This window comes from Anastrepha obliqua, chromosome 1 (genome assembly GCF_027943255.1).
Source record: "Anastrepha obliqua isolate idAnaObli1 chromosome 1, idAnaObli1_1.0, whole genome shotgun sequence".
NCBI classification, from domain to species: domain Eukaryota; kingdom Metazoa; phylum Arthropoda; class Insecta; order Diptera; family Tephritidae; genus Anastrepha; species Anastrepha obliqua.
The window spans coordinates 168,953,095-168,978,887 of record NC_072892.1 but is presented as its reverse complement, the minus strand read 5'-3'; the positions used below and the strand labels follow the sequence as shown (position 1 = coordinate 168,978,887).

Genomic DNA, 25,793 nt, shown 5'->3' with positions numbered 1-25,793 from the left:
CGCATTGGGTAGTAAATAGAGTAACAAAAGCAATGCAAATGATTTTAAGAGAAAAAATAACGGTAAATTAAACAGTTTAATATTATGCTCATCAAACGTTTATCAAAAGGGAGCGTTTCTAATTAGCTGACAACAGCTGTATGTGAACGTATTATTATAGTGTTTTTTTATGTCGAAAAATGTTATTTCATTATGTGGCAGCATTATGCAAATATTGCCATACGTGTCGTGTGAAACTTTTGCATTTTTCGTATGGGAAAAGAACAACAAAAGTTCAACACTTCTACAAATTATACAATAAATAATGGAAATAATAAAATATTTGCGTAGTAAATATAAAAAACGTGGATAATTTACTACCATTTTTAGTTACAATTAAAATTCTCGCACAATTTCTGTACAAAGCTAATTGCATTCAACTGGTTAACGCTCAGCTCCATTTATATTTCACATTACTCAGTTGACACTAATATGGCAACATTGAGATTTTCGTAAATCAGCTGATTGTATTCGAAGTCATTGTTTAGCGGTTTTCAGAAAGCGGAAACTATTTGCATTGCATTTCGATTATTTTGTAAGTTAAATGTAATTATTCTATACCAAGGCGTGCAAAATGTCTATTGAATATGCAAATCTTTGTTCGGTGGTGGTAAAACTAGTATTTGGCGAGACAGTACAGACTGTTTCTGATTGTTTATTCTGCGCCGTTTCACGCACGTTGCCGGCTATAGTAAAATCCACGAAGTTGTCACGCAAGGAGGTACGCTTAATCTCTATGGAATAGGCCGAACAATGTATATTTTTGAATTTTTAGGCTGCCATGGCATTGTCAGTGCTGATTAAATATCAACTAGTGGTTTTTACACCCTGCGAATCCAATCCGTATTTAGCTGAATATTCGCTGAAACGCGAAGAAATTTTCTACATACTCCGCTATCCAGGGTGAGTGCAAATGGTTTAAATGTTTAAAAAATAAATAATTAATTGAATTGTTATTGCTTTCACAGCTACGTACAACTGATACATACTAAGTATGGCACGGTTGGCGCCGCTATTGCTGAAGAGTTATTGCACGGCGGCCCACAAACGGCCACAAATACAATACTCAAATGCATTGCTAACTCTGAGGCCAAGGAAAAAGTAGAATCATATCGCGATAACTTCTTGGCTATGGTGAGCGATAATTACCTTATCCGATTGCCACAACTAGCATCTGCTGAAGGGGAGCCGGTTCCGAAATTGCAAATCGATGCATACCAATACTTTGTGCCTCCCGACATCAATCTGCAGTTTGTAGCGCAAGTGCAGGCGGGCAAAGAAAAAGTGGAAGGAGCTGCCGATGCTAGCATTTTTTGGCACATAAATTTCAGTCGCTTTCATCAAGATTTTCGAGATACGATAATGATTGGTGCCATTGAGCGAAAACTAGGAACCAGCGCCAGTGAATGCTTCAAATACATACTTAAGCAAATGTACGAGCGTACGGATCCATGGCAAAGGGTTATTATTACTAAAATATGCGCCACAAAACTTTATAATCAACTGGTTTTTCGTGTCTTTTAGGAATGTTCGAATCCCTTCACTTTGGCTGAAATAAAACAAATGATTGAAAAGAAGTCCAACAACTTGGATTTAATAAAGCATTTGGATCAGTATGTGTCATTATTGGGTATGTAGTAAAATGCTGAATTGAGTGGATTTAAATAGTATTCAGCTTAATGATATACTCGTAAATTTGCGCAGCTGATGATCCATTGGGCTTCATACGAAAAATTGGTGAAATGGGTGGTGGTCAGTATGTTGTGGATTTGAGGCACGCCTTCAAAGAGCTAACATTATCCTGGTTCGGACGTGTGATAACAGAACGCTATGGCTCAAAAGCGTCACGAATTTTTCGCATAATACACATGAAAAAATTCATCGAGCAGGAAGAACTGCAAAAGGAGGCGATGATACCGGCGCGAGAGGCAAAGCTGCTTTCTTACTACCTATTCCACGATCAATTTATACAACTCAAAACAATCCGGAAGGCAGGCGGCGGTGGCACAGGACCAGCTAAATCGTTCTTTTTGTTTCATTTCAAACCTAAACAGGTAAATAAAACTAGTTTATTTTCTCAATAATCAGTTCCATTTGCAACAGAAAGGTGCAGATGTGCGCTAGCACCGGATAAATCCCTAAGAAGGCTTTGCATGAAAGTGTAGAGGAAGAATTCGTGATAAAATCGCCGAGTGGTGCACGAGACAAGGTCTCTCCTTACGGAAAAAACTACTTTACTCTTGTGTACGAGAAAACGGAAAATGAGTGAACTTAGTCTTCCATCACTGAAATGTGTGACACTCAGTCTTTCTGAGAAAGTTAAATATCTAGCAGTAATCTTGGACAAGACACTGACCTGGGGTCTGAAACCTGCTATGGTCTGGTGGATATGCACAGCACTTATCAGACAAATCATCGTTTATGCCTCTGTGGTTTGGTGGCGACGATCTATGGTTAAGACTACACTTCGGGAAGTATACAGGCTGCAAAGAAGTGTATGTTTATGCATTACGGGTGCCATGAGTACAACCTCCGCCGATACCCTAAATGCAATGCTTGATTTGCTCCCCTTGGGTCTTAAGATGCAACAGTCAGCAATTAAATCAATGTGTAGGCTCTATAAATATGGTTTCTGGCACAAAGACGGATCTTCGGGACACCGAGAAATCTTTAAGATGGTATCTGAGCAGTATCCGTTGTTTTTGGCAACCAAGGACGACCTTATACATATAGTTTTATTTGGAAGAAAATTAGATGTCACGCAATGGAGTAGCCCTGAGTGCATTCTAAGAGGTTTGACGCAGGTTTCTTTACCGATGAATCTAAGAATGGATTAGTTTCTGCAGCCGAATGGCTCTTAAATGATAGTAATTTAGTATCATTACGCTATGGGAGGAATGGCAACTGTTTTCCAAATGGAAATGTTTGCCAATCTGAAAGTAACAGAATGGATAATTGAGAGGAGGTGGAGCGGGAAACACATTTGAGTGTTTAGGGATAATCAAGCTGCACTGAGGGCTCTGGAGAACGCAAATCAAATCTCAAAGATTGTTCAAGAATGTAAGAAGAAGGTTAACTCCGTTGCAAGACAAAATAAGCTTGTACTTATATGGGCTCCAGAACATTGCGGGGTTCAAGGAAATGAAATTGCCGAAGAATTGGCCAATCAACGGTTACTCCATAGGGACCAGAGTCAATAATCGGAACCAGTTCCGCAGGAATCATGAATTGGATCAGCGATTAGGTATGCAATTTACATAAAGAGCGATGGTCCGGCCCAGAACGCTGCAGAACTGGAAAGCGTTTTATGACAAGCCCGAACAGAAAACTGTCAAACTTTCTTCTAAAATTTGGGAGGAAAGACGTTCGGTTGATGGTCGGTATTATTACAGGACACAATCTATGGGGTCAACATATGACCACCATTGAAATCATTGAATACCCGATTTGGCTGTCTTGCTTAGAGGAGGCGGATAGCGCTAAGAATTTTCTTTGTGAGTGTATTGCATTTCCTAGAGAAAGGCTGCGAATTTTGGGTTCCGATGTCATGAGAACGAGTAAAATTGTTTCTCTTAAACTGGAGGATATTTTCAGATTTACCAAAGAATCTGAAAAATTCTCTTTTTTCTTCCGTTACTTTTCTCCTTTGCTCCTTGACTATCTACCCTTTCACTTTCCAGAGCTTTAAATACAATTGGCTTTTTAACCTGAGTGATTAAGGAGGAGTTACCAAAACTCTTGGTACTTCTTGGCACGACTGCTCAAATTTCAATTTCAAAGCTCCAGAGGGTCAAGGTTCTTATTTCAAGATCTTTTAGGTTTCCTAAATTTTGTTAGCGGTGCACAAAAAAGGCATCGTATGGAGTTTCTCTGGATATCTTGATGACCTAGACTTCGCCGATGTCATCTGCCTCCTCTCTCACAAACTCTCGGACATGCAAGCGAAGGCGAACAAACGAGTCGCGCTGAAACGCACTGTCGGACTGGAGGTTAACATCGCCAAGACCAAAGCTATGAGAGTTAGCGACAACAACGCAATGCAAATATTGGTTGACGGATGCCTGGTGGAATTCGTCGAAAGCTTCCGCTACCTCGGTTGTATCATCACGGCAGATGATGGAGAAGATGAAGATGTCAACTACAGGCTAAACAAAGCAAAGGCGGCATTCGGGGGAATGCATACAGTAAGGGGGAGTTCGCAAATCTCCAGGCGCACTAAACTACGAATATTCGGCCCATGCGTGAAGTCCGTCTTGTTGTACGGAAGCGAAACATGGCTGGTCTCTAACACCATCACACAGAGACTACAATTCTTCATCAACAAATGCCTCCGCATCATCTGCAAAATATTCTGCCCGAACACCATCAGTAACGACGCATTGTGGAGATTAACGAATGAGGAACCCATCCTTAGGCAAATCAATCGCGCAGAAAGTGGCGATGGATAGGTCACACGTTCAAAAAGCCACCAGATAGCATCACAAGAATGGCACTGGACTGGAACCCGCAAGGGAGCAGAGGTCGCGGTCGACCAAAAAACACTTGGAGAAAGTCGATGCTGTGCGAACTCGCAGATATTACTGTTAACAAACAAACAAACAATGCCGACATCTCATGGGACGGTACAAAAACAACAGAACAGAATGGTGTACGATGGAAGAGTTCCTATGCTGTGGAGTGAACAAGGAAAAAAACTTGTTTTAAACTCCTTTGTTCTTTTAATTTTATAATTACGTAAAGTCAAATGTGTTTCTGTGTAAAGGACTTGAATTGCTTTAATGACAAATTATTAATTTTACTGTTTTTTTTTGTTTTTTTTCCACAGAGCGTCCGGATGATATTAAATATTTGCTACAAAGCTTTATACAACACAATTGAGCGTTCTAATTTTGAGAAGTCTGAACACAAGCGATTGATCGACAAGTCACAAAAGCTCGACAGCATTGTTGCTACGATGAAGGAGCGTGGGGAATCCGCGGAGTACATAGACGAAGTATGTAGCGATTCGTAATTTCCAAAATTTGTGTAATGAACAATTTATTAGACGTGTAACTAAAATTTTTTGATTTCCAGATACTTGAAACTCTGACGCCACCCGAAAGAGAAATACTAGAAAAAGTAAAATCTCGCATCAAGACACTCTCGAAAGCGGAACTCACCATCGATAGTAGTATATTTTTGTTACAAATGTATTTGCACCACTCCAAGGAAACAACGTCGCTTGCGAGTAAAGAAAAAAAGTGAATACAAATTTAGTGTTTTTTATTTCAATATATAAAAATTTTGGTTTTTCAATGAATTAAGTATCCCAAAAAAAATGTTCATTAATACTTAAACTTTAAAATTATAAATTAATGTGCTGTGCAACAACGTAAGAAATTGGACTATGTACAAATGAAGAAGACCAACGGTAACTACAAAATCTTGCGTATAAAAATATGTATGTATGTGCGCGCATGAAGAATCATACAAACATACATAGATATTGTAAATGCTCTGAACAGATGAAATGCTGTGATGCTAAATGCTTAAATACTAAACTAAAAATACTACAGCTAATGTAAAACTAATAGTAATTTAAATTAATATGTTTTTTTTTTATATGCGAAGAGCTGTAAATAGACGCTCCATATGGAGCACTCACTGAACTTGGAACTAGAAATGAAATGCGTTATTTTTTGATCATTTAAATAGTTGAAGAGTTGGATTTGCTTAAAACTCCGTTCTCACTTTCTGCGCTTTAGAGTAAAAAATAATTCCGTATTTTCTAGCTTTTAATCCTCCGTTGGGCACCCGAGTCTGGCCAATCCTTTTCAACTTTGGACGTGAATTTAACACATTTCAATTATAGCCAACGACTTGAGCTTCCAGGCAGGTTAGGTGCGGTTGAGTGGCTGTCATTCGACACACTTAAGCATGAATAGTTCCTTTATGATACCACTGGTAGCTTCCTTTTAAAAAGGATCCTCGAACAGTATGAAAAAAGGCCCGACCCGGATGCCCTACCGAAGGTTTTAAAAAAAGGTGTCCAACGGAGGTGTAACTGACTTTGTTTTTGTGACGTTTGTGATGCTTTTGTTTTTGTTTATGGCATTGTGAAAGAAATTTTGAAATCGTTATATTTGATTTGAGCGTAGATTAGTGCCGTAGAGCGGCACTACATTGCAGCGCCATTAAAGTGCGTGTACATATAGTCCCAGAATTGTTGCCGTTCTGCTTCCGGATTGCTACGCATCTTCATATTAGCAGAGATATCCAAATAGCTGAGATCTTCCATCACAGTGTGCGGGCTTATCGGCTCCCAGGTTGTAGTCAATAGTGCGTCCTCCTCGTTTTGTGGTGTAGGAGTGCTGATATGAGAGAAAGTAAAAATGAAAGAATAAAATGAAGAATAAGTAATGTAATATACCTTCTCTTTATTTGTTGTATGTCCGTAGACTATCGGACAAATCATTTGCAACTGAAGCAGAGTGTAAAATTTTTTTCTAGCAAAGACAATTTTTCTTGGAAAATGCTTTATATTTTTTTTTTGGAAACTAGAGCATATCAGTAATATATCTCGTTCCCATGACAGTCGGTTCTACGTTACCGGAATGACCCGGATTTATATCCGGCCAAGGACTGTCACTTCAGCAGCATTCCCCATATATGTATGGGAAATGTTTATGCTGCTACAACAACAACAACAAGTAATATATCTCAAAATGATTATTGGCATCTATTTTTTGCGATTATATTCGAAAAAAGTTTAACGGGTTATATACAGTTAGAATTTTCAAAAATCGATTTCTTTTATTTCTTTTCTTAAGTGGTTATATACAGCTAGAACTTTACAAAAAATCGATTTTTTTTATTTTTTTTTTTCTTAATGTACATATATTTAAGAATACACACAGAAAATTTAATATCGTTCCGGTGAATATTTTCAAAGTTACACGCAAATTTGAAAAGGCGTTTCAGAGTGTATGTAAAGTGATTTTCAAACTTTAAACGTGTTTTTCTTAAAATGGTGTTTTCAAAGTCGATGACCAACATTACTCGAAAACGGCTAAACCGATTGGTCTCAAATTTTAACGCGAGCTTCTTAAATATATTTTTTTAATAATTAATCGAAGACTTTTTCTCACCGATACAATTTTTTTTATCAACAATTTAAGGCCGAAATTTTGGTCAAAAATCGATTTTTTTTTAGAAAGCTCCTTTCCAAATAAATATTTTTACTAATACTAAGTCTTAAAGTACAGTTAAAAGATAACATAAGAAGTGTACAAATTTTTAGATCAATAATTTTGTAAAGTTTTCTCAGAAAAAATGCTGGGAAATTCGCTTTTTTCGGTCTTCTAACTGTATATATCCCCTTTAGATATGTATATATCCCCTTTAGATATGTGGCAATCCTGCAGTTGATTTCCATCCCTTAACTAAGTTGTTTAAACCACGCAGATTTTTTTGGGAAGGTAAATAGTACCTCCAGATAAATTGTACTTAATTTCCCAAGTCTTCGAATAAATAATCGCTAAGATATTTGTCACGGCTTCTTTGAAGTGCAGGAGGAGGTGTTGCACCGACTAAATTTCTTCTTCATCTCCATTCCTGCAGAAGTCATTGTGTGGTACACCCATTCTACTGGCTAGGGTGTCAAAAGTGCAGTCACCCGTTATAACACCTGTGAGGACACTGGAAGTTGATCTGTTGAATCCAATCACACATTTTGTCCTTTTAAGATTCAGTTTTGGCCAGAGCGCTTTGGAGACACTACAGTTGGTAGTATTGGTTTCCGAAATTATGCTCAAGAAAATTGCAATGTACAGTTCGTTTAGAGGAATGCTAATGCCCTCTACCACTCGCTGAAGCTTCAGTTCGGAGGCTTTTCTTGCACACTCTTTCATTTCCTTCCTCTCCAGAGTGGCCGTTGACCTAGCAAAGTGTGGTGTTGTGTTGTTGGGTAGGCGAGAGGGTCCTCTTGCATTCTTTAACACATCTTGAGTTGATGTGCGCTGAGACCAGTGCCTTGATCGCTGCTTGACTCTCAATCAAAATCGTAAAGGCTTCTGGAGGTAAGTAAGATTTCAGGTTGGAAGACGCTACTTTGATCTGGGAGTCTAAAGGAGCAATTTAATTGCCCCGAGTACACTCTCGATCCAGTGCCATTGGCCATCTTTGTGGTGGTCATCTGATATGACTCTGGTCTGCCAACCCTTTCTCTCGGGTATTCGTATTTTATAGTCTTTGTTCAGATCTATCTTGGAAACCAGATAGTCTGTTTTCGTTGCGTCTTGCAAGTGTACAACTGTGCGTGTTTTCTTTTATATTGTCAGCTTGCCAGGATTAACATAGAAGCAGATTTTGCCGCTATCCCTTTTACATATATATCAATGTAGAACCACTTCCAGCGCCACCTGATGCGGCGATCGGGGCGCACCTGTTATTTCTAGATAAGCTAATCGTTCGACTTTTATGAGATTCTTTAGATTGGACTGCGTATGTACCGCCTTCCACCACACGAAAACTCTATTAGTTAAAATGGGTCGTATTGTACACCCAGTGATTTATATGCGGTCTCAGACCCAATTTTTTGCCAAATGTCGTCTTACAGATAAATAAGACATTACAGGCATTTCTCGGTGTTCCTTTTCCAAGAAAGGACTTGTACGGTCCTTCTGACTTGTAGCACCGGAAGGAGTTTACCGCCCAGGTTACCTTGGTCTCGCAGATAATCTCCCTTGCAGGTTCATCTATCTGAATTCCAGAAAGGCTAGAACTTTGTGCATTGTTCGTGCATTCTGGGCATCCAGGAAAGTGTGTTTGCATGAGATACTCAAGTGTTTCCTGCCCTTTTTCTGTGAAGCTGTCATCCGGTCTTTTCAAAAAGCTCGGTTTGCAGGATACCTTGAAGGAACATTTTCTCAGCCTTGAGAACTCAGATGTGTTCTTCAATTCTTCACAAAACCTCATTCAGGATTCTTTCTTTGCTTTCTTTATTTCTCTCTTAAGAGGCATTTAACTGCTGTGCAATGGAGAGTATTTACATAAATAAAATAAATAATTGGCGCGTACATTTCTGTTAAGTGTTTGGCCGAGCTCCTCCTCCTCCTCCTCCTATTTGTTGCGTGCGTTTTGATGCTGTTTCACAAAGGGTTTTAAGCCGACCCCGAACGGTAAATGGTTTTTATGATGAGCTTTTATTAGAAACACCGCCGACCACTGCTATTAGAAACATTTTTTTTCTATAATTTTGCTCTTTCATGTACGGAGATTCTAATCTACGCACTCCCGAATCGTAGTCACGCACCAACCCATTCTGCTACGGCGGCCGCGATATATTTACATTATCTTATTTCAATTGCAAATGTTTTGTCCGATACTGTGTGCCGTTGTCTACTCACCCATACTTGGCGAAATTCGTCCACATGCGCACCATACGATTTTTCACTAGCACCTCTGTTGAGCGCGGATCCAAGCTCAGGTTGAAGAAACCGAATTTAAACAAATAACCCATTTCATCACCGTGGCAGACGCCTGGTCTGGAAATCCCCAGCATTCGTTTGTAGAGTCCAAGTGCACCATCGTACGAAAAGCGATACATATAAACAGGCGCATTGCCGTATTTGGCATGGTTGCGCGCAGTCTTGCGTATGCCGTGCAAGAACATCAGATCCGTTAAGAGCTGTAATTGTAAAGAAAAAAACATAAGGGGTCTCATTAACTTGATTATGGTAAAATATGATACGCACGGCAATCATTTCGTCCACCGAATCCACGCCCACTTGTTTGGCGCCCAGATAGAATTGTCGTATGTCGCGCGTTACCCGCGCACGCTCATCGGTGACATTCAAATCACGTGGAACCATGCGCGAAAAATCATTTTCAATTATCTCCAGTAGCTTGGGATTCTTGCGCAGTCCTATAAAATTTAGATTTATTAGATTTATATTTATTGGAGGCTTGCACTTTGACCTCATGGTCTTTTGTGCTCTCTACACATCACATCAGTACCTCATTCAGACCCAGTTCTCTTATTGAGCTTAAGATAGAGCTGGGTTGGACTGAGCGTATGTGCGTTGATTGACTGAGTTTTCGAAGGTATTACTCACTTCGTATGAAGAGCATAGCCTCGTGTGTATTATAGCCCGTCATGTATGGCACGTTGCTATGGAACTTATGTTGTTGGTACATTTCATTCGGATGTTGTGTGATGAAAGGATCTTCATAGAATATTTCACGTTCGCCACGCGCATTCCAATAACCCTCGACTATCGGCACAAATGGCAAGCCAATATTGTTGCGCGAATCTTCAGCTGTTAGAGTCGTGGGTGCTGCCTCCACCAATTTCATAGCCGGAACGCGTCGCAAGAATTCCAATATCTCCTCGGTATCATTGGCGCCTACATAACCCAAGTTGGCGGCCAAACGGAAAGCGCGCTCTGACGAACTGTCGGCCATCGACCAAGGATTTAGCGCCGAACCACTTTGTGAGATGGCACGATGAAAGAGACCCTCGGCGAGTGGTGATAGCAGCAGCATTTGCACGCTTGAGGCACCGGCCGACTCACCAAAAACTGTCACTTGTTTTGGATCACCACCGAAAGCGGCGATATTGTCACGCACCCATTTCAAGGCAAGTATTTGATCCTGAAAACGTAAAATAAATGATTTGTTTCACGTTAGCTGAACTGCCTGCGGATACTCACCTTTAATCCTTGATTACCTGGCGCATCGGGGCCGGCAGTCAAAAATCCCAAAGGACCCAGCCGGTAGTTGAGTGTCACCAAAACAATATTTTCGGCCACCAAGTAATCGGGACCATAGAGGAAAGTGTTGCCGGAACCGAATGAGTAACCGCCGCCATGCAGCCAAACCATAACAGGCAAAAGCACTTCACTGCAAGGGAAGAGAGAGCCGAATAAAATGGGTATGAACAATTTTACAAAAATAACATGGAATTCGTTTTTTCGGTTTCCAGCGAAATTCAAACTCACTCATCCTCTTTGGGCAGCTGTGTGGTGAAAACGTTTAAAAATAGACAATCCTCGCTGCCCTTAAAGGTGTCCAATATCATATTCTTGTGCGGACAGCTGTTGCCCTCGCGCGATGCATCGCGCACGCCAAACCAAGGTTTCGCGGGCTTTGCAGCGCGAAATCTGGATGAGAAGAAATAAGACTTTATAAGTACACAAAGGATCATAAAGGACTTAAGGCAGGATGCCCTAAATATAATCTGGGAGTGGTGTAGAAAAGAGGGATTATCAATCAACCCTTCCAAAACCACTATTATCCCATTTACCAGGAAAAGGGTTCTATATATTCCCACCCTGGGAGTAAATGGAATAGACGTAAAGGAAGAGGTTAAATATCTAGGAAATATGTTGAATAAAAAACTCAGTAATAAAAAAGGCAACGAAAGACCTATGGACAACAAAACAACTCTAGGGTAAATCCTGGGGTTTGAACCCTAAAATAATCTACACCCAAAATGGTAAGACCTATTGTACTGTATGGGGCTTTGCTATAGTGGGTTAAAACAAATCAAACTACTGCTTTATCAAAACTAAGTAAACTACAAAGGCTGGCGTGCCTAAGCATAACAGGGGCCATGAGAACTATATTACCCCAACTGCTGGCATGGAAGGGCTTTTAAATTTACCACCGCTACATTAAGCAATTCAAAGAAAGCTACTATGCAAGCACCCTGTCTTCATATGAAAGAAAAACTTAAACCAGTAGATCTTACTGGACACCTCAATATTTTGAACAGGGTTCAACATGCCGTATGCATAACTCAGACGAATGACCACACGGAACCCGTACTCAGTTTTATAAAGAGATACAAGCTTATCTTCCCGTCTAGGGGAGAGTGGAACACTAACCCAACATGGCTAAATTATGACTCACAAAAATGGTACACAGATGGTTCCAAAAGACTCCAAGGAGTATGAGCAGGAATAGTGGGGCCTAGAGCACACAAATCCCTGACACTAAGTACATATACCACGAGTTTCTAGGCGGAGCTCATCGCCATAATGGAGACAGTGGAAATCATATCCAAAAGAGGCTTCGAGAAAGTTAAAATTAAAACACCTTCGGACAGCCAATCGGTTCTCAAAGCCCTGAATAGCTTCACATTCAAGTCAAAAGTCCTAATAGAGTCTAACAATGCACTCAAAAAACTGGCCACTGATAATCAGGTCTCACCGATGTGGGTACCAGGACATGTGGGACACGAAGGAAACGAGAAGGCTGACTTGTATGCCAAAAAAGGGACAGAAGGACCAACCCCATTTTTCGACTTTAAACAAAAATAATAATATATAATATATAAGAAACCAAAAAATGGATCTAAACTACAGTACCTGGCCATTGAATTATGACCGATGATAAAAATTACATATTAATGGCTTTGAGAGCGAATAAAAAGTAAGCGGCTTGAAAGCATTTAAAAAAGTTTACATATTTGTTTTTATTAAAAGCTTCTTGATATTTTTGCATTAAAACTATTTATTTTAAACTAATATTTCGTGGCTCCTCCCCTTGCTGTTAAGACGGCCGCAATTCGTTAAGGCATACTGGCTGCGCACTGTGTTATCTTCACCTTAAGATTTTGGTCATTATACCACACATCTTCGATGTTTTCCTTAAGCTGTTGTATTGTGGTATTATTCCGCTGATATACTGCCGATTTGAGGTATGTCCAACAATTTTCGATGGGGTTAAGGTCCGGTAAATTGCCAGGCCATGACAAAACCATTATTTCCATTGAATTCAGACAATTCATACCCATCCTGGATGTGTCACATGGAGCTCCATCTTGCATAAAGGTTTATTCGTCCCTCGGACACTTCAGGGTTTCTAAATATGGCAGCAAACCGTTTTCCAGCACGTCCACGTACTGGACAGATCACATTGTTCCCTCAACAAAATGTAGCGGACATGGTCCCTCTGAGGTTAGACAGCTCCAAACTATAACACTGGGGGGTGTTTGACCCTTGGAAGCACACAATCTTCAGAATATTGTTCTCCGGCTCTTTTGCGAACAAAATTTGCTGTTTTTGTGACCGCTTTCAATCGGCATTCATCGCTGAAGATGATCTGTAAGAAGAAAAACAAAACTACAAAAAAGTGGGAATATTCTCATCTTCTTACTGCTATTTGACAAAGAAAAAAAAAAGTTTTTTTTAAACTTACTTTTTTCCAATATTCCGCGTCGAAGTCTCTGTGAAGTTGTGCCCAAAGTTTCCGCCGATTTCGCATACACGGTGTCAGTTTTGGCTTTTTTGCTGGTCGTCTGCAAAAAAGTCCATTTTCGTATAAGCGTCGTCGTAACGTTCTTTCCGAAATATTTACGCCCGATTCCTGAACCTCTCTTAAAATCATCCGACTGTTCCAGAGAACTGCGAAATGCGTTTTCGGCGACAATTTTGGCGATTGTTTGAAGTTACCGCTAAAACGTTGTTGGTATTTTTCCACTTTATGGCAACATCCACCAACGCCTTGGATATTCGAACGGTTCTTGCGTAGCTCAGGTTCTTGGTTTTGAATTTGTTGCTTTTGTCCCGATGTCAAATCCGACTTTCGGCCCATTTTCTAAAAAAAGCCGGGTTAAATTCAAAAAAAGGATAATCCACGTGACAAATTCAAAAGATATGTATATTTTGTACTTACTGTTGTTATATTTTAGATATATGAATATTCACTATTCAATTCTTTCACTTTTCAGACGATTTCAATTAGTTTTTTATGCTCTTCACACAAGATGGAATTATTTCGCACTGGCACTTGCGCACTTAACTTTTCACTTATAAACAAAAAAACTGATCCTTTTCTAATCGTAGCAAGCCAATTGACCGGAAATTCTCAAAAACATCTAAGAACAGGTGAAAAACCCCTTAATACCGTTTTTTATTTGGAAAAGTCCTAATTAGATAGAAAATTTTACCTGATATTTGAAGTTTTCAGAAAAAATGCCATCGGACCTAACTCAATGGCCAGGTACTGTAAAATCAGGGAATACTGGAACGGCATAAGCGGGCTTAAGGGGGGAAGCTGGTCTAGAGCGCAAAAAATGGGCATATTTTATGAATTTATTTTGACTCAACAAAGGAATCAATCGAAAATCTGTGAAATAGGTTTAATAATATAGCTTTCATGGTACAAATACAAAATTTTTCGTCTGAATTAATTTCAAAATGGCCGCTGTCCAGCAGTTCTCCTAAGGCGCCTTTTTTTCTAGTGGGTCCATTGCCGAAGACGTAAACTCCTTAATTTTTGTCCTGGATCAAAAAATAAAATTTTTTTAGTTTCTATATAACAACAGAAAGAGACGTACGTAGGATTTTTTCGATATTTTGTTTTTTCGCGAAATGGTGCACGTTTGAACAAAAAGTTACAATTTTCACTATAAAGAACGACATAAAATTGTTGATTAAAAAAAAAACTATGTAATATAAATAAAAAATCCTACGTACGTCTCCGGAGAAAGGTATTTCGAATGTATTGTCAAAATTTCGTAAGAATCGGTAAAGATTTGTTCGAGTTATGTCTTCGGCCAGTTTAAAAAAAGTGATTTCGAGAAAAACGCGTTTAAAGTTGTAAATAGCGTTCGGGGCATACCTGCGAGGCACTGCCGTCGAATGAAAAATTTGGGCATTTAGACATTTTTGCTGGCATCCCTCATTTGGTATATTATTTCTAAGACCCTAAAGCACCTTTTAAGACAAAAAAAAATTTTTCGATTTTTTCAAAATTCTAGACCAGCTTCCCCTTAACCACTCCAAAAAGTTTTCGAATTTCAATACCAACAGAGCAAAATCTACTCTAATCCTAGATAAAAAGGGCCTCAGATTACTCTGTTGAGGACTTACAGGCAACTTTGCCTGTAATAAACCCTTGAACACAATAGGGTTATCTAGTAGAAGATCATTCAGGTTCTGCTGTGAGGAAGAGGAGTCTATGCAACACTTATTCACCAACTGTGAGGCATTAGGCCACAGGAGACACAGAATCCTAGGCTCGTACCTACTAGAGGAGGAGGAAGTACAATTACTCCCTCCCAACGAGTTGGTTCGATTTATCGGTATACTAAATAATTAAAATTATGCACATAGGGTCGCACAATAGATCAATCTGGCCGCAGTGCATAAAACCATACAACCATTACGATTACCATTATAAGTACACAAAGTTACATACATAGCCCAATATGAGAGTAACATACCTGCTGGCTCCAATTGGTGGTTCACCATAGCGTATGCCCTTAAAACTGTAGTAGCCGCCTCGTTCGCCGGATCTGTACTTCTGAAAGCGTCCACGAATTTTACCCAAAGTGGTTTGGATGACAACATTTGTGTCTTTCTGGGGAATATGAAAAAAAAAAAAATAGAAAATAGTTGTTAGCATAAAGGGTCCGCCATATAACTTTACGGAATTAAAAATGCTATAAAAAAGAAACTACTCAATATTTTTCCAAACTGTTTTTTTTTTATTTTGAAGTACAATCCTTCCGGTTAATGATGGAACACAACTTCATTCATATGGCTGCCTCGGTTAGCCATGCACCATCCCATACGATCGGTCCAATTTTTCAACACATTTTCGATTGTATGCGGCTGTATTTCAGCTATGACATCGCGTATGTTGATCTTCAGTGCATCAATTGTTGCTGGTTTGTTGGCATGACATTGGTCTTTGACGGCACCTCAAAGATAATAATCCAACGGCGTCAAATCGCAGCTTCGAGGCGGCCAAACAATATCAGAATTTCGGCTGATAATGCGATCTCCGAAGACAGTGCGCAAAAGATTGTTCGTAGCATTCGCTGTGTGGCAAGTAGCACCATCTTGTTGGAACCAAATGCCACCAATATCCTGCTGCTCAATTTCTCGGAACAAAAATTCATTCAACATACCCCGGTAACGTTCTCCATTGAGGGTTACGGCCACTCCTCGCTCATTTTCGAAGAAAAATGGAACAATGATGCATCTCGACCAAAATCCGCACCAAACAGTGACTCGTTGTGAATGCATTGGCTTTTCTTCGAGTGCGTGCGGGTTTTCTGAGCCCCAAATGCGGCAATTTTGCTTGTTAACATATCCACCGAGATGGAAATGAGCTTCATCCGAAAAGATGATTTTTCGGTAAAAGTCTTCATCTTCTTCAAGTCGATCCCCAGCCCATGAAGCGAAGCGAAAACGCATTGGGTGGTCGGTCCATTTTCGTTCAGCGGAAGAATAAAACTAATTTTCTGTCAAATCAGATGACAGCTAAGTGTTACCATTCTTCAAATAATACCTAGTTCAAATCCGTAACGATAGATGGCGGGCCCTGTAGTTAAAAAGTATCTTTTTATTGCACCAAAAGAGTGCTAGAAATTCTTTTTTTTTCTAACAATAAATGTAGGTTTTAATTTACGCTTAGAATTACCCAAAAAATACTTTTCAGCATATGTACGTATGTATGTGTGCAGGCACATTTATATATTATATATGGAGGAGTATGTTTTGATTTAATTTCTTGTTAGCCTTGGAAATGTTTGCTTGCGATTTTGTCCAAAAATGTATTTAGCCTCACAAAAATTCGTGCACCTTGACACACTTAGCCTTCATAGTACATATCAGCGTACACAAGCATTCTCTTGAATTTAATGAATTTTTAGAACAAGCCTTTATCGTTTTATGGCAGCCTAGAGTGCGAATTGCCAACAAGTTTATTGCGATTTTTTCTTTTTTATTTTATACAAAAAAAATATAACAAAAATTGCCAAAAATTTAGTCTGCAACAGGTGCAAATAAGCACTATAGAACGTATGCGCACATATTCGTAAGTATGTATGTACAAAATTGTCGCATATGTTCTTGAAAAGTGTTCAACCTAGCTTCAAAGCATCTGCAGTTAACGGAGCGGTCATAAGAATTCTAACAAACAACGGAGGTGCACAAGACAGACGCTTCCTGTCAAAGCCTGTCAAAGGTGGTAAATTCTGTTGTTCTCTACGCTGCTCCCATTTGTGTGGGAGCCAAACCATCTAACGTTCGACACATAGCAGTCGTGCTACGACGGAATACACTCAGAGTCGCGTGCACGTTCAGGACCGTTTCTGACGACGCGATTTGTATTATCGCCGGAAAACTCCCTATGGATATACATGCACGAGTCATCTCTATGACAGGCAGGGAACAAGCCCATCAAAGGAGAAAAAAGCTACAGAATGGCTTCACTCCATAGAAGAATGCCAACATAGATGGGATCTACCAGTCAACGGGCGTTGGACCCATACACTAATCACTGAAATAGCACCATGTGCGACCAGGAAACACGGTGACATTGCTTTTCGTCTAACGCAGCTAATCAGCGGGCACGGATGCTTTCGGTCGTATCTTCACCGTTTTAAGCTGGCAGACAACCCCTGCCTGTTCCAATTGCTTACACTGCTCCAACACGATCGAAGATGCAAAGCGTGTAATTTTCCAATGTGACCGTATTCGGGACGAGCGTCAATCGCTGTAGGTACTACTTGGACAGTCGTTGCAGGCGAACAATCCTATACTTGCCATATGTGCATGAAACAATAACTGGAATGCTGTTAAGACAGGAGTGGAAGGCTGAAGAGTAGGAACTCTTGAGTAGGGAGGACTAACTGGTTGACTGACGAACAACATTCACGAATGCCTGATTTAACACTGACGACACTTCTGGTTCACTTAATGCCGTTCTGGGCCGTCCCAAAGTAATGCAAAAAGTAGTTCCAGGAAGGAAGAAGGGATTGTTTTAGTGGCCACACCACTCAACACAGTAGACGACGATCAACGGTGCGAAGACATTTTGAACTCTACTACGCCCACCAAAAAATAAAAAAAAAAGTGTTCAACCTTAAACTTCCTCTCGATCTTCGCATTGCTCCACAAATAGAGGACTCCATGTTGCTCTAAGCGGATAACAATTGTTTTTCGAGAACTGCAACAGTTAAAATTTTTATTATATTATATACAAAAATGAATGTTTGTCTGTATGTCATCGATGAACTCAAAAACTACTGGACCGATTATTATAAAAATTGGTATATAAAGGTGGTTAAATTTCAAGGCCGATGTTGAATGTGAACCACACCTAAACGTCAACGACACCGTTGGACTTCTTTCTTTGGGGTTATTTGAAAGAAAAGGTGTACGTCGATAAGCGAGCAACAATTCAAGAGCAAAAGGATGAGATAATTCGGCACATTAACGTTATAGGACTTCAATTATGCCTCAGCGTCATCGAAAATTTTGACCATTGGATGGAGGTGGCCCAGGCCGCGGCGGCCATTTGGCCGATATTTTATTCCAAACGTAATTGAGCCATACCGATATGAGATATTATATATTAATAAAGAGAAATTACAATAATTTTCTAAAAAAATTGTATTTTATACACACTCAACACCGGCCCTTGAAACTTAAACACCCTTTATTGTTTTTTTCCACGGAGAAGGTTTGTAGAATATGCACATTGATGCCAATCGCCACCAGGCGGCGCGTTCAATCGATTGTCATGAAAATCAGTATGACCATGTATTTTTACACAGAGGAAACGAGTATGACGAATTTGATTGAAGAATTGCTCCACTAAAACCGGTTATTATACCCATACACCTGTGTGCAAAAATGAATCGAGATAGATATGTCCTAACCACAAGACCGCTTAGCATCAGTCCTACTGAAGCGCTTAACGTACTAACACATCTATTACCATTAGACCTACACATTAAAAAAATCGCTACATGCACCACTGTGAAACTCAGAGACATAGGAAGCTGGACAACAAGATCATACGGTCACAGCAAGATCTTCCAACAGGGACCCTCACTGCTCAAAAACAAATCAGACTTCACAATCCTCGATCTCAACTTCAAGAAAGACTTTACGGTACGTTTTCCCCCGAAAGCCGAATGGAGGAAAGGGAAAGTGATTCGTAGATTTGATGTCGAAATCTACACTGACGGTTCTAAGATGAACTGTGGTATGGGAGTTGGCCTCTATTCGGAACCGCTCAACTTATCCAAATCAAACCGATTTCCTGACCATGCCAGTGTGTTTCAGACTAAACCATTAGCAATCAGGGAAGCTGGCAAATCACTAAAACACTACAAAGAAATTGGTGCAAGAGTAGCTACGTTTTCAGACAGTAAAGCTGCTATCAAGGCCTTAGATTCCAATTCCATTTCATCCAAACTATTTTTACAGTGCAGAGAGGAACTAGAACTGCTCGTTCATTGGCTTCAAATTACTGTGATAGGAATATAGGTTCACCGGTCATAGGAATATAGAGAGCAATGAGACAGCAGATGAGCTAGCAAGTAAAGGTTCGGCATTAGGACCTAGGCAGTGGTGTTGCTAACCCATTCAACACAATAAAAACATCCATTGCGTCACACTACTATGCAAGGTGGAAGAAGGTGGAAGCAATTAACTAACTATATGTACTACAACAAGAAAAGCATGGCCGTCGTACAACATCCAGAGGACGAATTTCCTGTTAAGATGACCTCGCCCAAGCACCTCAAGTATCACTGCAACCCTTACAGGTCGCTGTTAGGGGATCATGCAGTCAGAATGAACCTTCCTTTCAATCCCATTTGCAGAAGCTGTCAGGCGGAGGGGGTGAAAGAAAGTCTTTTCTACTATTTACCAAACAGGTCTAGCTAGATTAGTGGAACAACCTGGTTTGCCATTTCAGCAGCATAAGCCAACATATTGGCGCTTATATAATATCTTTTATTTGATGTTTGGTTGAGCTCTTCCTCCAATTTTTGGTGTGCGTCTTGATGACGTTCCACAAATGGAGAGGCAAACAATTTCACCCCACCTCCGAATGGCAGATGGCTTTTTATGAGACACCTTTTGAAAACAGAAGTACACTCGGAAGTTTGCCATTGGCTGCCGAGGGGCGACAGGACTTTTTCTAATAAGCTTTTTTCTGTCATTTGGGATTTTATGCCCGTAGATTTGAACCTGTGCTTTTCCGAAAAGACGGCGGAGGCATCCAAATACATGCTGAATATAGGTATGTTCATGAAGCCAATAATTTCCAAAAGTTTTTATAAATTATCAAGTTTTAGTGTTCATGTGTCGAAAAAACTTGCAAAATAGGGGAAAGAGAGAAAGCAATATGACATTTCATTTTGAGCGGAAGTTGCAAGTTTTTACCAGATAAGCTTTTACTTGTAAAAATTTGCAAATGAGAAAAACAGCTGATTGCAAAGTAAAAATAAACACGAATTAAAATTTCCAAATTGAGTCGAAGTTTTAAACAAAAATTGTGATACAAACGGAGAATGCAAGTAGTATTTGCGGTACATATATTAAATAGGCATTGGCCAATGATATAGAGGTATGCAGTTCTGAACTACAGCCTCCAGTCAAAGCTGCTGCGCAGACACATCTGTTGAAACTACAGTCTCTGGCGAAGTTTCCGGAGGAAATGAAGTGAGAGATCGTATATGCTGTGAAATATAAACACATCACCAAAATTTATAAATGATCAAATCAAAAATTACGAAAAATTATTTAACATGAAAAATTTATTAAAAAAAAAACACTGAATACCATAAGAAAAAACTAAAACTTTTCTGAATTCAATTACAAAAACAATAATTATTAAAAAGGAAATAAAAAAAACTACTAGAATTAATAAATAACGAAATTCAACATTATCTTAATCCAATTAAACTTAATTATAAAGTAGTGTAGTGTGAAATTTTCGGTTTTTCATTTAATTCTCATAGCACTTCAAATACATATAAGTAAATCTATCATCCTTGCATACCTACACTTATTCACTTTTTGAGAAAATTGAGGAGCGACTTTAAAAGATCGACTTTCTCCCTTCCACGTCGAAAATTTAATCAGCTATTCGTGAAACTTGCAAATTGTCACTGGTTTGCTTTCAGGCACTTTTTATATTATTTTTCGCTTTGAGAGCGAATTCTTGGAAATTAAGTTACTGGAAAAAATCATAAAGATCGAGCACTAGAACGAAAGTTACAGACCGTGGAAGCGCGTCAATTATCCATAAATGAAGTGCACGCAAAACTTTAGACGCGATTATCTCGAAGTCGTGTTTTTTGAAAGTTACCGTCGCGGTGATCATTATTTTCAAAAACTATTTGACCGATTTGCATAAACTTTTTTTTTTAATTATTCGAAGTTACAACTTCGTGAATCTGAACGGTTCATTTTTTATAAATATTTGCATAGTTCGCTGGAATTAATTTTTTTTTAATTTTTCAACCCCTCAAAAATCGGTAAATAAACCGTTCAAATTCACTAAAAAACATTTTTCTACAATAATAATTAAATTTTTTTGATTTCAGTTGAGCTGCTCATGCGCTACGGTGATCACCGCAAGCCTCTTCTAAAAAATGGCGTTTCGGGGAGGGGCGATATCAATAATAAATAATAACATTTTTTAAAATAAAAACACCAATGTATTCTTCGAGAGTTACCCTTCAGTATGATATATGCCTCATTTAAATAAAAGTTCTAGAACAAATTAAAACAAAATTATGACAATCGTCCATTTTTTCGGACTCACAAGGTATATAACCCCTTAACTAATTAATTCTAAAAAAGGTTAAAAGCCTTTTTCGTAGCAAATGTCTATCCGGCAAATTTTAAAACAACAAAATGCTCTCTAGACGGTTTTTTTTAGAACTACCTTCAAATTGCGCAAATCTTTTGAAATTGCCTTGTTTTGTTTTGTAAGAAAAAAATTATGTATTTGTGCTATGAAATCAACTGGCAAAGCTAATCGCACAATTCGCAGCGCTCGAAAATCGTAGTCAATATTTTAGAAATATTTTGAAAGGTATTTTGTACAATTCTGTCGGCTGAGCAATCAAAGTCATAGGCAACTGACACCCAAAGTCATTGGGCGGTACCAGAGAATTTAGCAGCGAACTCGTTTTAAAATCCTTCATTGGTTTTATGAGTAGCAAACACATACACACACACATGTATGCGGTATGCAGTGTGAATGGCGTGTGATTATGCTGATGTTGCGCCTCAATTGCAAATTTGCAGACTCTAAATGTCAGGCTGAAATACCGGCGCACCTCAATGTACAAGCACGCACATACATATGTACACACATACATATTATGTATGCGAGATGCAGTTGTTGGTTGTCAGAACTGAAATGTGTGTCAAGAAGCAGGCAATAAATAATTAACTCGCTACGACTCCAAAGAGTAATTTTTAATGCCAGCTAAACGACTTGGGTGACTTGCAGTTGCTATTACATGCAGACATATGCACATACATACATACATACATACATAAGTACACACTAAAAAATTTAGCAAAAATTTGGTTGCATTTTGTTTTTTTTTTTTGCAAAGTTATTTGGTGTGCGTCCGTCCGTCCGTCCGTCCACTTCTTTGCCTCCAATATTCTACAGCGAAGGTCACTGTTGCGGTTAGAATGCATTAATGGCCAACTGGTTTTGCTCACTTGTGTTGGTTTGTGGTTGAATTACGCGCTTGCATTGCTGCACGTTTGGTTTTTCTAATATTTCTACTTAGTAGCTTTTATTGTCCATTTATTGTTGTTGTACTTACGCGTAACGATCTGACCACCTCTTGCACGACTCGCATGGCACGTGACGGAAAGAGTTGCACCAGCGAATTGGGATGTGATGTTAATGTCTTCCATGCCGTTGATTCCTGCAATAACAAAATATTTGTGTAAATTTCATATGTCAATGTGTTTGTATGAGTGATACGAGTAATATGCGAATTTGGATATGAAGTCTTTGGTGGCCATTAGTGCCAACTTTGGGACCATCATCAAAAATTTAATTTTTTTTGTTGTTATTGTTTTGTTATTGGTTAGCAGTAGTCATTTATTAATTTATTTATTTCAAGTAGTCAAAAAATATACGATTTTAAACTGACTAATGAAACTAAAGTTTAATTAAATTTCATACCTACGTCTAACTAAACTAAACGATTGAGTCCAATAGTACAGAAAATTCACTCTTTGAAACTGAGAATTTTAGCAAATTACATAGAATTGGTGGGCTCAGAATTGCACGATAAATAGAATCAGTGCGAGCATAATTTGTATTGAACTTATTTAGATAGAAAGGACGAGCGCTACGAAGAATTCTTGCAGTCGTGAGAAAATTAATGCTTTGAAGCAACACTGGCCACTCAATGTCACCCTTTGTAACACTGAAAACAAATGAGAGAGCAAGAATCGATCTTCTACTTCCTAAAGGCTTCAAGTTGATATAGTTGATGTTGTAGCAGTAACTTTGCCTTGTCAGTGTAGTGTAATCACCGGTCGTCTTCGTCTAGCTCATCTAACGGTAGACCCAGGAAACTAGCTGTTTCGACGGGTTGGGTCCAGAGGGAGAGGGGTGTTAGATGAGTGAGTTTGTTGAGCATGTGAAAAGGTGGTTAGTGTCGTGCGGGGTGCCTTCACATGCGCGGCATATGTTTAGTATGCCGCGGTCGATTCTGGATAAGTAGGAGTTTAACCTGCTACGATATACAGAACGTAGTTGTGCCAAGGTTACGCGGGAAGTTGTCGCTCTTCGTCTGCGACGTGTGGTGGTTGGACTCCGACGACGGCATTTGATATAGTTGATGAGTATTGATGATAATACATTTTTGCTGAGTTTTCCAATGAGTTCAATATATACAGTTTTTTGAAGTAAAAACTTCTTTAGGGGCGTTTGAAAATCTGAAGGATGTAAATCAAGGCACATTAAAGAGATAGGAGAGAGAGAAAGGAGCAAAAACAACAACATCAAAGTAAGTACAGGGTGGGCCAAATAAGACCTACTAATGTTAAGCACAAATAACTTTTTTATTTTTTGACATATTTATTTTTCTTTTTTGTTGGCTATAATTGAATTGTTGAAAATTTATTATGGAACCCTACAGTACAACACAACGCGTTAAAATTGATTTTTTAAATAATGTTTTGATATCGGATGAAGCGCATTTCCATTTAAATGGTTATGTCAACAAACAAAATTGTAGATTGTGGGGCTCTGAAAATCCAAGGGCAACACACGAACATCAGTTGCACCCATCTAAATGAACTGTTTGGTGCGGTGTTATGGCCACTAGAGTTATCGGTTCATATTTCCTCGAAAATGAGGATGAAACGCCGGCATCGATTTCAGGAGCTTCTTATAGAACATTGATTGAAAACTTTTTGCGGCCAATGACGGAGCAGTATCCTAATTTGTGGTTTCAACAAGATGAAGCAACTGCGTATACTGCTAGGCAGTAGTCTTTAGTCATTAGTAGGTCTTATTTGGCTCACCCTGTAAATTGTTTCTACTTTAGATTCCTAGAATGTTAAAGTCTATAAACGAAGATTGGCAGTTAAGGGTAACTTAAACACAATTTGATATTTTAGAGACCAAATAAAAGAAAATTGCATCCTTTCATTTAGACTTTGATTTATTTGAGGTTTGCACTTCGACTTCATGGCCTGTGTGCTCACTATTCATCTCAGTACCTCTTCCAGACCTAGTTTCCTTATTAACCTTAAGATAGAACTGGGTTGGACTGAGCGTATGTGCAAATCTTCCGGCTGCAAATGGCCGAGATGTTTCAGCCTTTCGGCCCTATACATTCAAGGGGCAACCTTACTACTGTACCTGTTAATGTATAAATTTGTGTGTTTGTAATTAGCAGTCGTTTTTATTAGCAGAGAACTTAATAGTACCAGCAGCTGTAGAAGTGGGTTCTCTGTTTGGAACAAAGAGAGCCAGAAAACTTATGTAAACTGTATTTGTAGATAGGTTTTACGAAGAGGCGAGTGCGTAAGATGGTTGCATGCCAAGAATTATAGAGATAGAGATACTGTGATCGTTTCAACGAAGAACGCCAAATGCTTGAGTTAGCCTTGGGTGAACAGCTCAGCCCAGATAGCTTAATCAATATCATGTGTACATCACATGACTGTTGGAACGCAGTTAAAAGTTTAACAAAGAGGATAATGCTGCACCTGCAACGCGCGGAGTGGCAGCGCAAACGCAGAGAAAAACAAATCATCCCTCGAAAGGAGGTGGACTGTCTACAAACTGACGACAAATCACAGACGGTCGAGTCACGTTCTCACGACGAGACGGTATAATATTACTGCAACATCTCCTTTGCTGCAGATACAAAAGAAACTTCGATAGCGTACAACATCCATACGCTCATGTGAGAAGCACCTGAGAGCATGCCACACATACCATTGGTATGACGGCACTGAGACTTTAGAAGACGAGCCTATAGTAAGAATGGGTGGTATGGTGGATCCAGACGTGGGTGAATAGTATTGGTCTAGTTTATTGGACACCGTTCTGAGCCTTCCCGAAGTAATGGAAGGTAGTTCCGGGAAGGGAGTCTCCCCAGAAGAGGAGAGCGATTGTTTTAGTGGCAACACCATTGACGACGGTCGCTGCAAGTGCGAAGGCATTTTAAACCGTCCTCACCCACTGCAAATTATACAACAAAACGGTGAATTTTGATCGGACAATCCGAAACATTTTAAATAAAATTTTATATTTTATGTAAAAATATTGGTTTTCTTCTTCCATAAACAAATTTGTCAATTAAGATTGTGTGTGTTTTCAGATAGCTCATAAGGGATAAGAGTTTAGCGAACGTATTCCTGAAAGATTGCCAGGCCCTGCTTCTGCTGCCATTTGTGGTATGTGTCTAGCCGTCATTTCTCAAAGGAAGGATTTTATACGACATAGAGGTTTACAATTAC

General features: G+C 39.2%; 2 protein-coding genes across 2 annotated transcripts in view; one reads left to right on the top strand and one right to left on the bottom strand.

Annotated features, from left to right (window-relative positions):
• Positions 1-514: 514 nt before the first annotated feature.
• LOC129240615 (DNA-directed RNA polymerase III subunit RPC3) lies at positions 515-5,621 on the top strand. Its single transcript, XM_054876533.1, has 7 exons — positions 515-760; positions 815-942; positions 1,008-1,500; positions 1,564-1,669; positions 1,744-2,093; positions 4,865-5,032; positions 5,113-5,621. The coding sequence occupies exons 1-7, from the start codon at positions 614-616 to the stop codon at positions 5,281-5,283; spliced, it is 1,563 nt and encodes a 520-aa protein (XP_054732508.1). The 5' UTR covers positions 515-613; the 3' UTR covers positions 5,284-5,621.
• Positions 5,622-6,136: 515 nt separating this feature from the next.
• LOC129240609 (esterase E4) overlaps positions 6,137-25,793 on the bottom strand; it is a 34,252-nt gene continuing 14,595 nt past the window's right edge. The window contains exons 2-9 of the mRNA XM_054876520.1: positions 22,628-22,732; positions 15,251-15,387; positions 11,019-11,180; positions 10,731-10,920; positions 10,134-10,671; positions 9,774-9,943; positions 9,426-9,706; positions 6,137-6,389 (exon numbers count right to left, since the gene is read on the bottom strand). Of these exons, the coding sequence (XP_054732495.1) occupies positions 6,197-6,389; positions 9,426-9,706; positions 9,774-9,943; positions 10,134-10,671; positions 10,731-10,920; positions 11,019-11,180; positions 15,251-15,387; positions 22,628-22,732 (1,776 nt within the window). The 3' untranslated portion in view covers positions 6,137-6,196. The remainder of the gene's footprint in view (positions 6,390-9,425; positions 9,707-9,773; positions 9,944-10,133; positions 10,672-10,730; positions 10,921-11,018; positions 11,181-15,250; positions 15,388-22,627; positions 22,733-25,793) is intronic.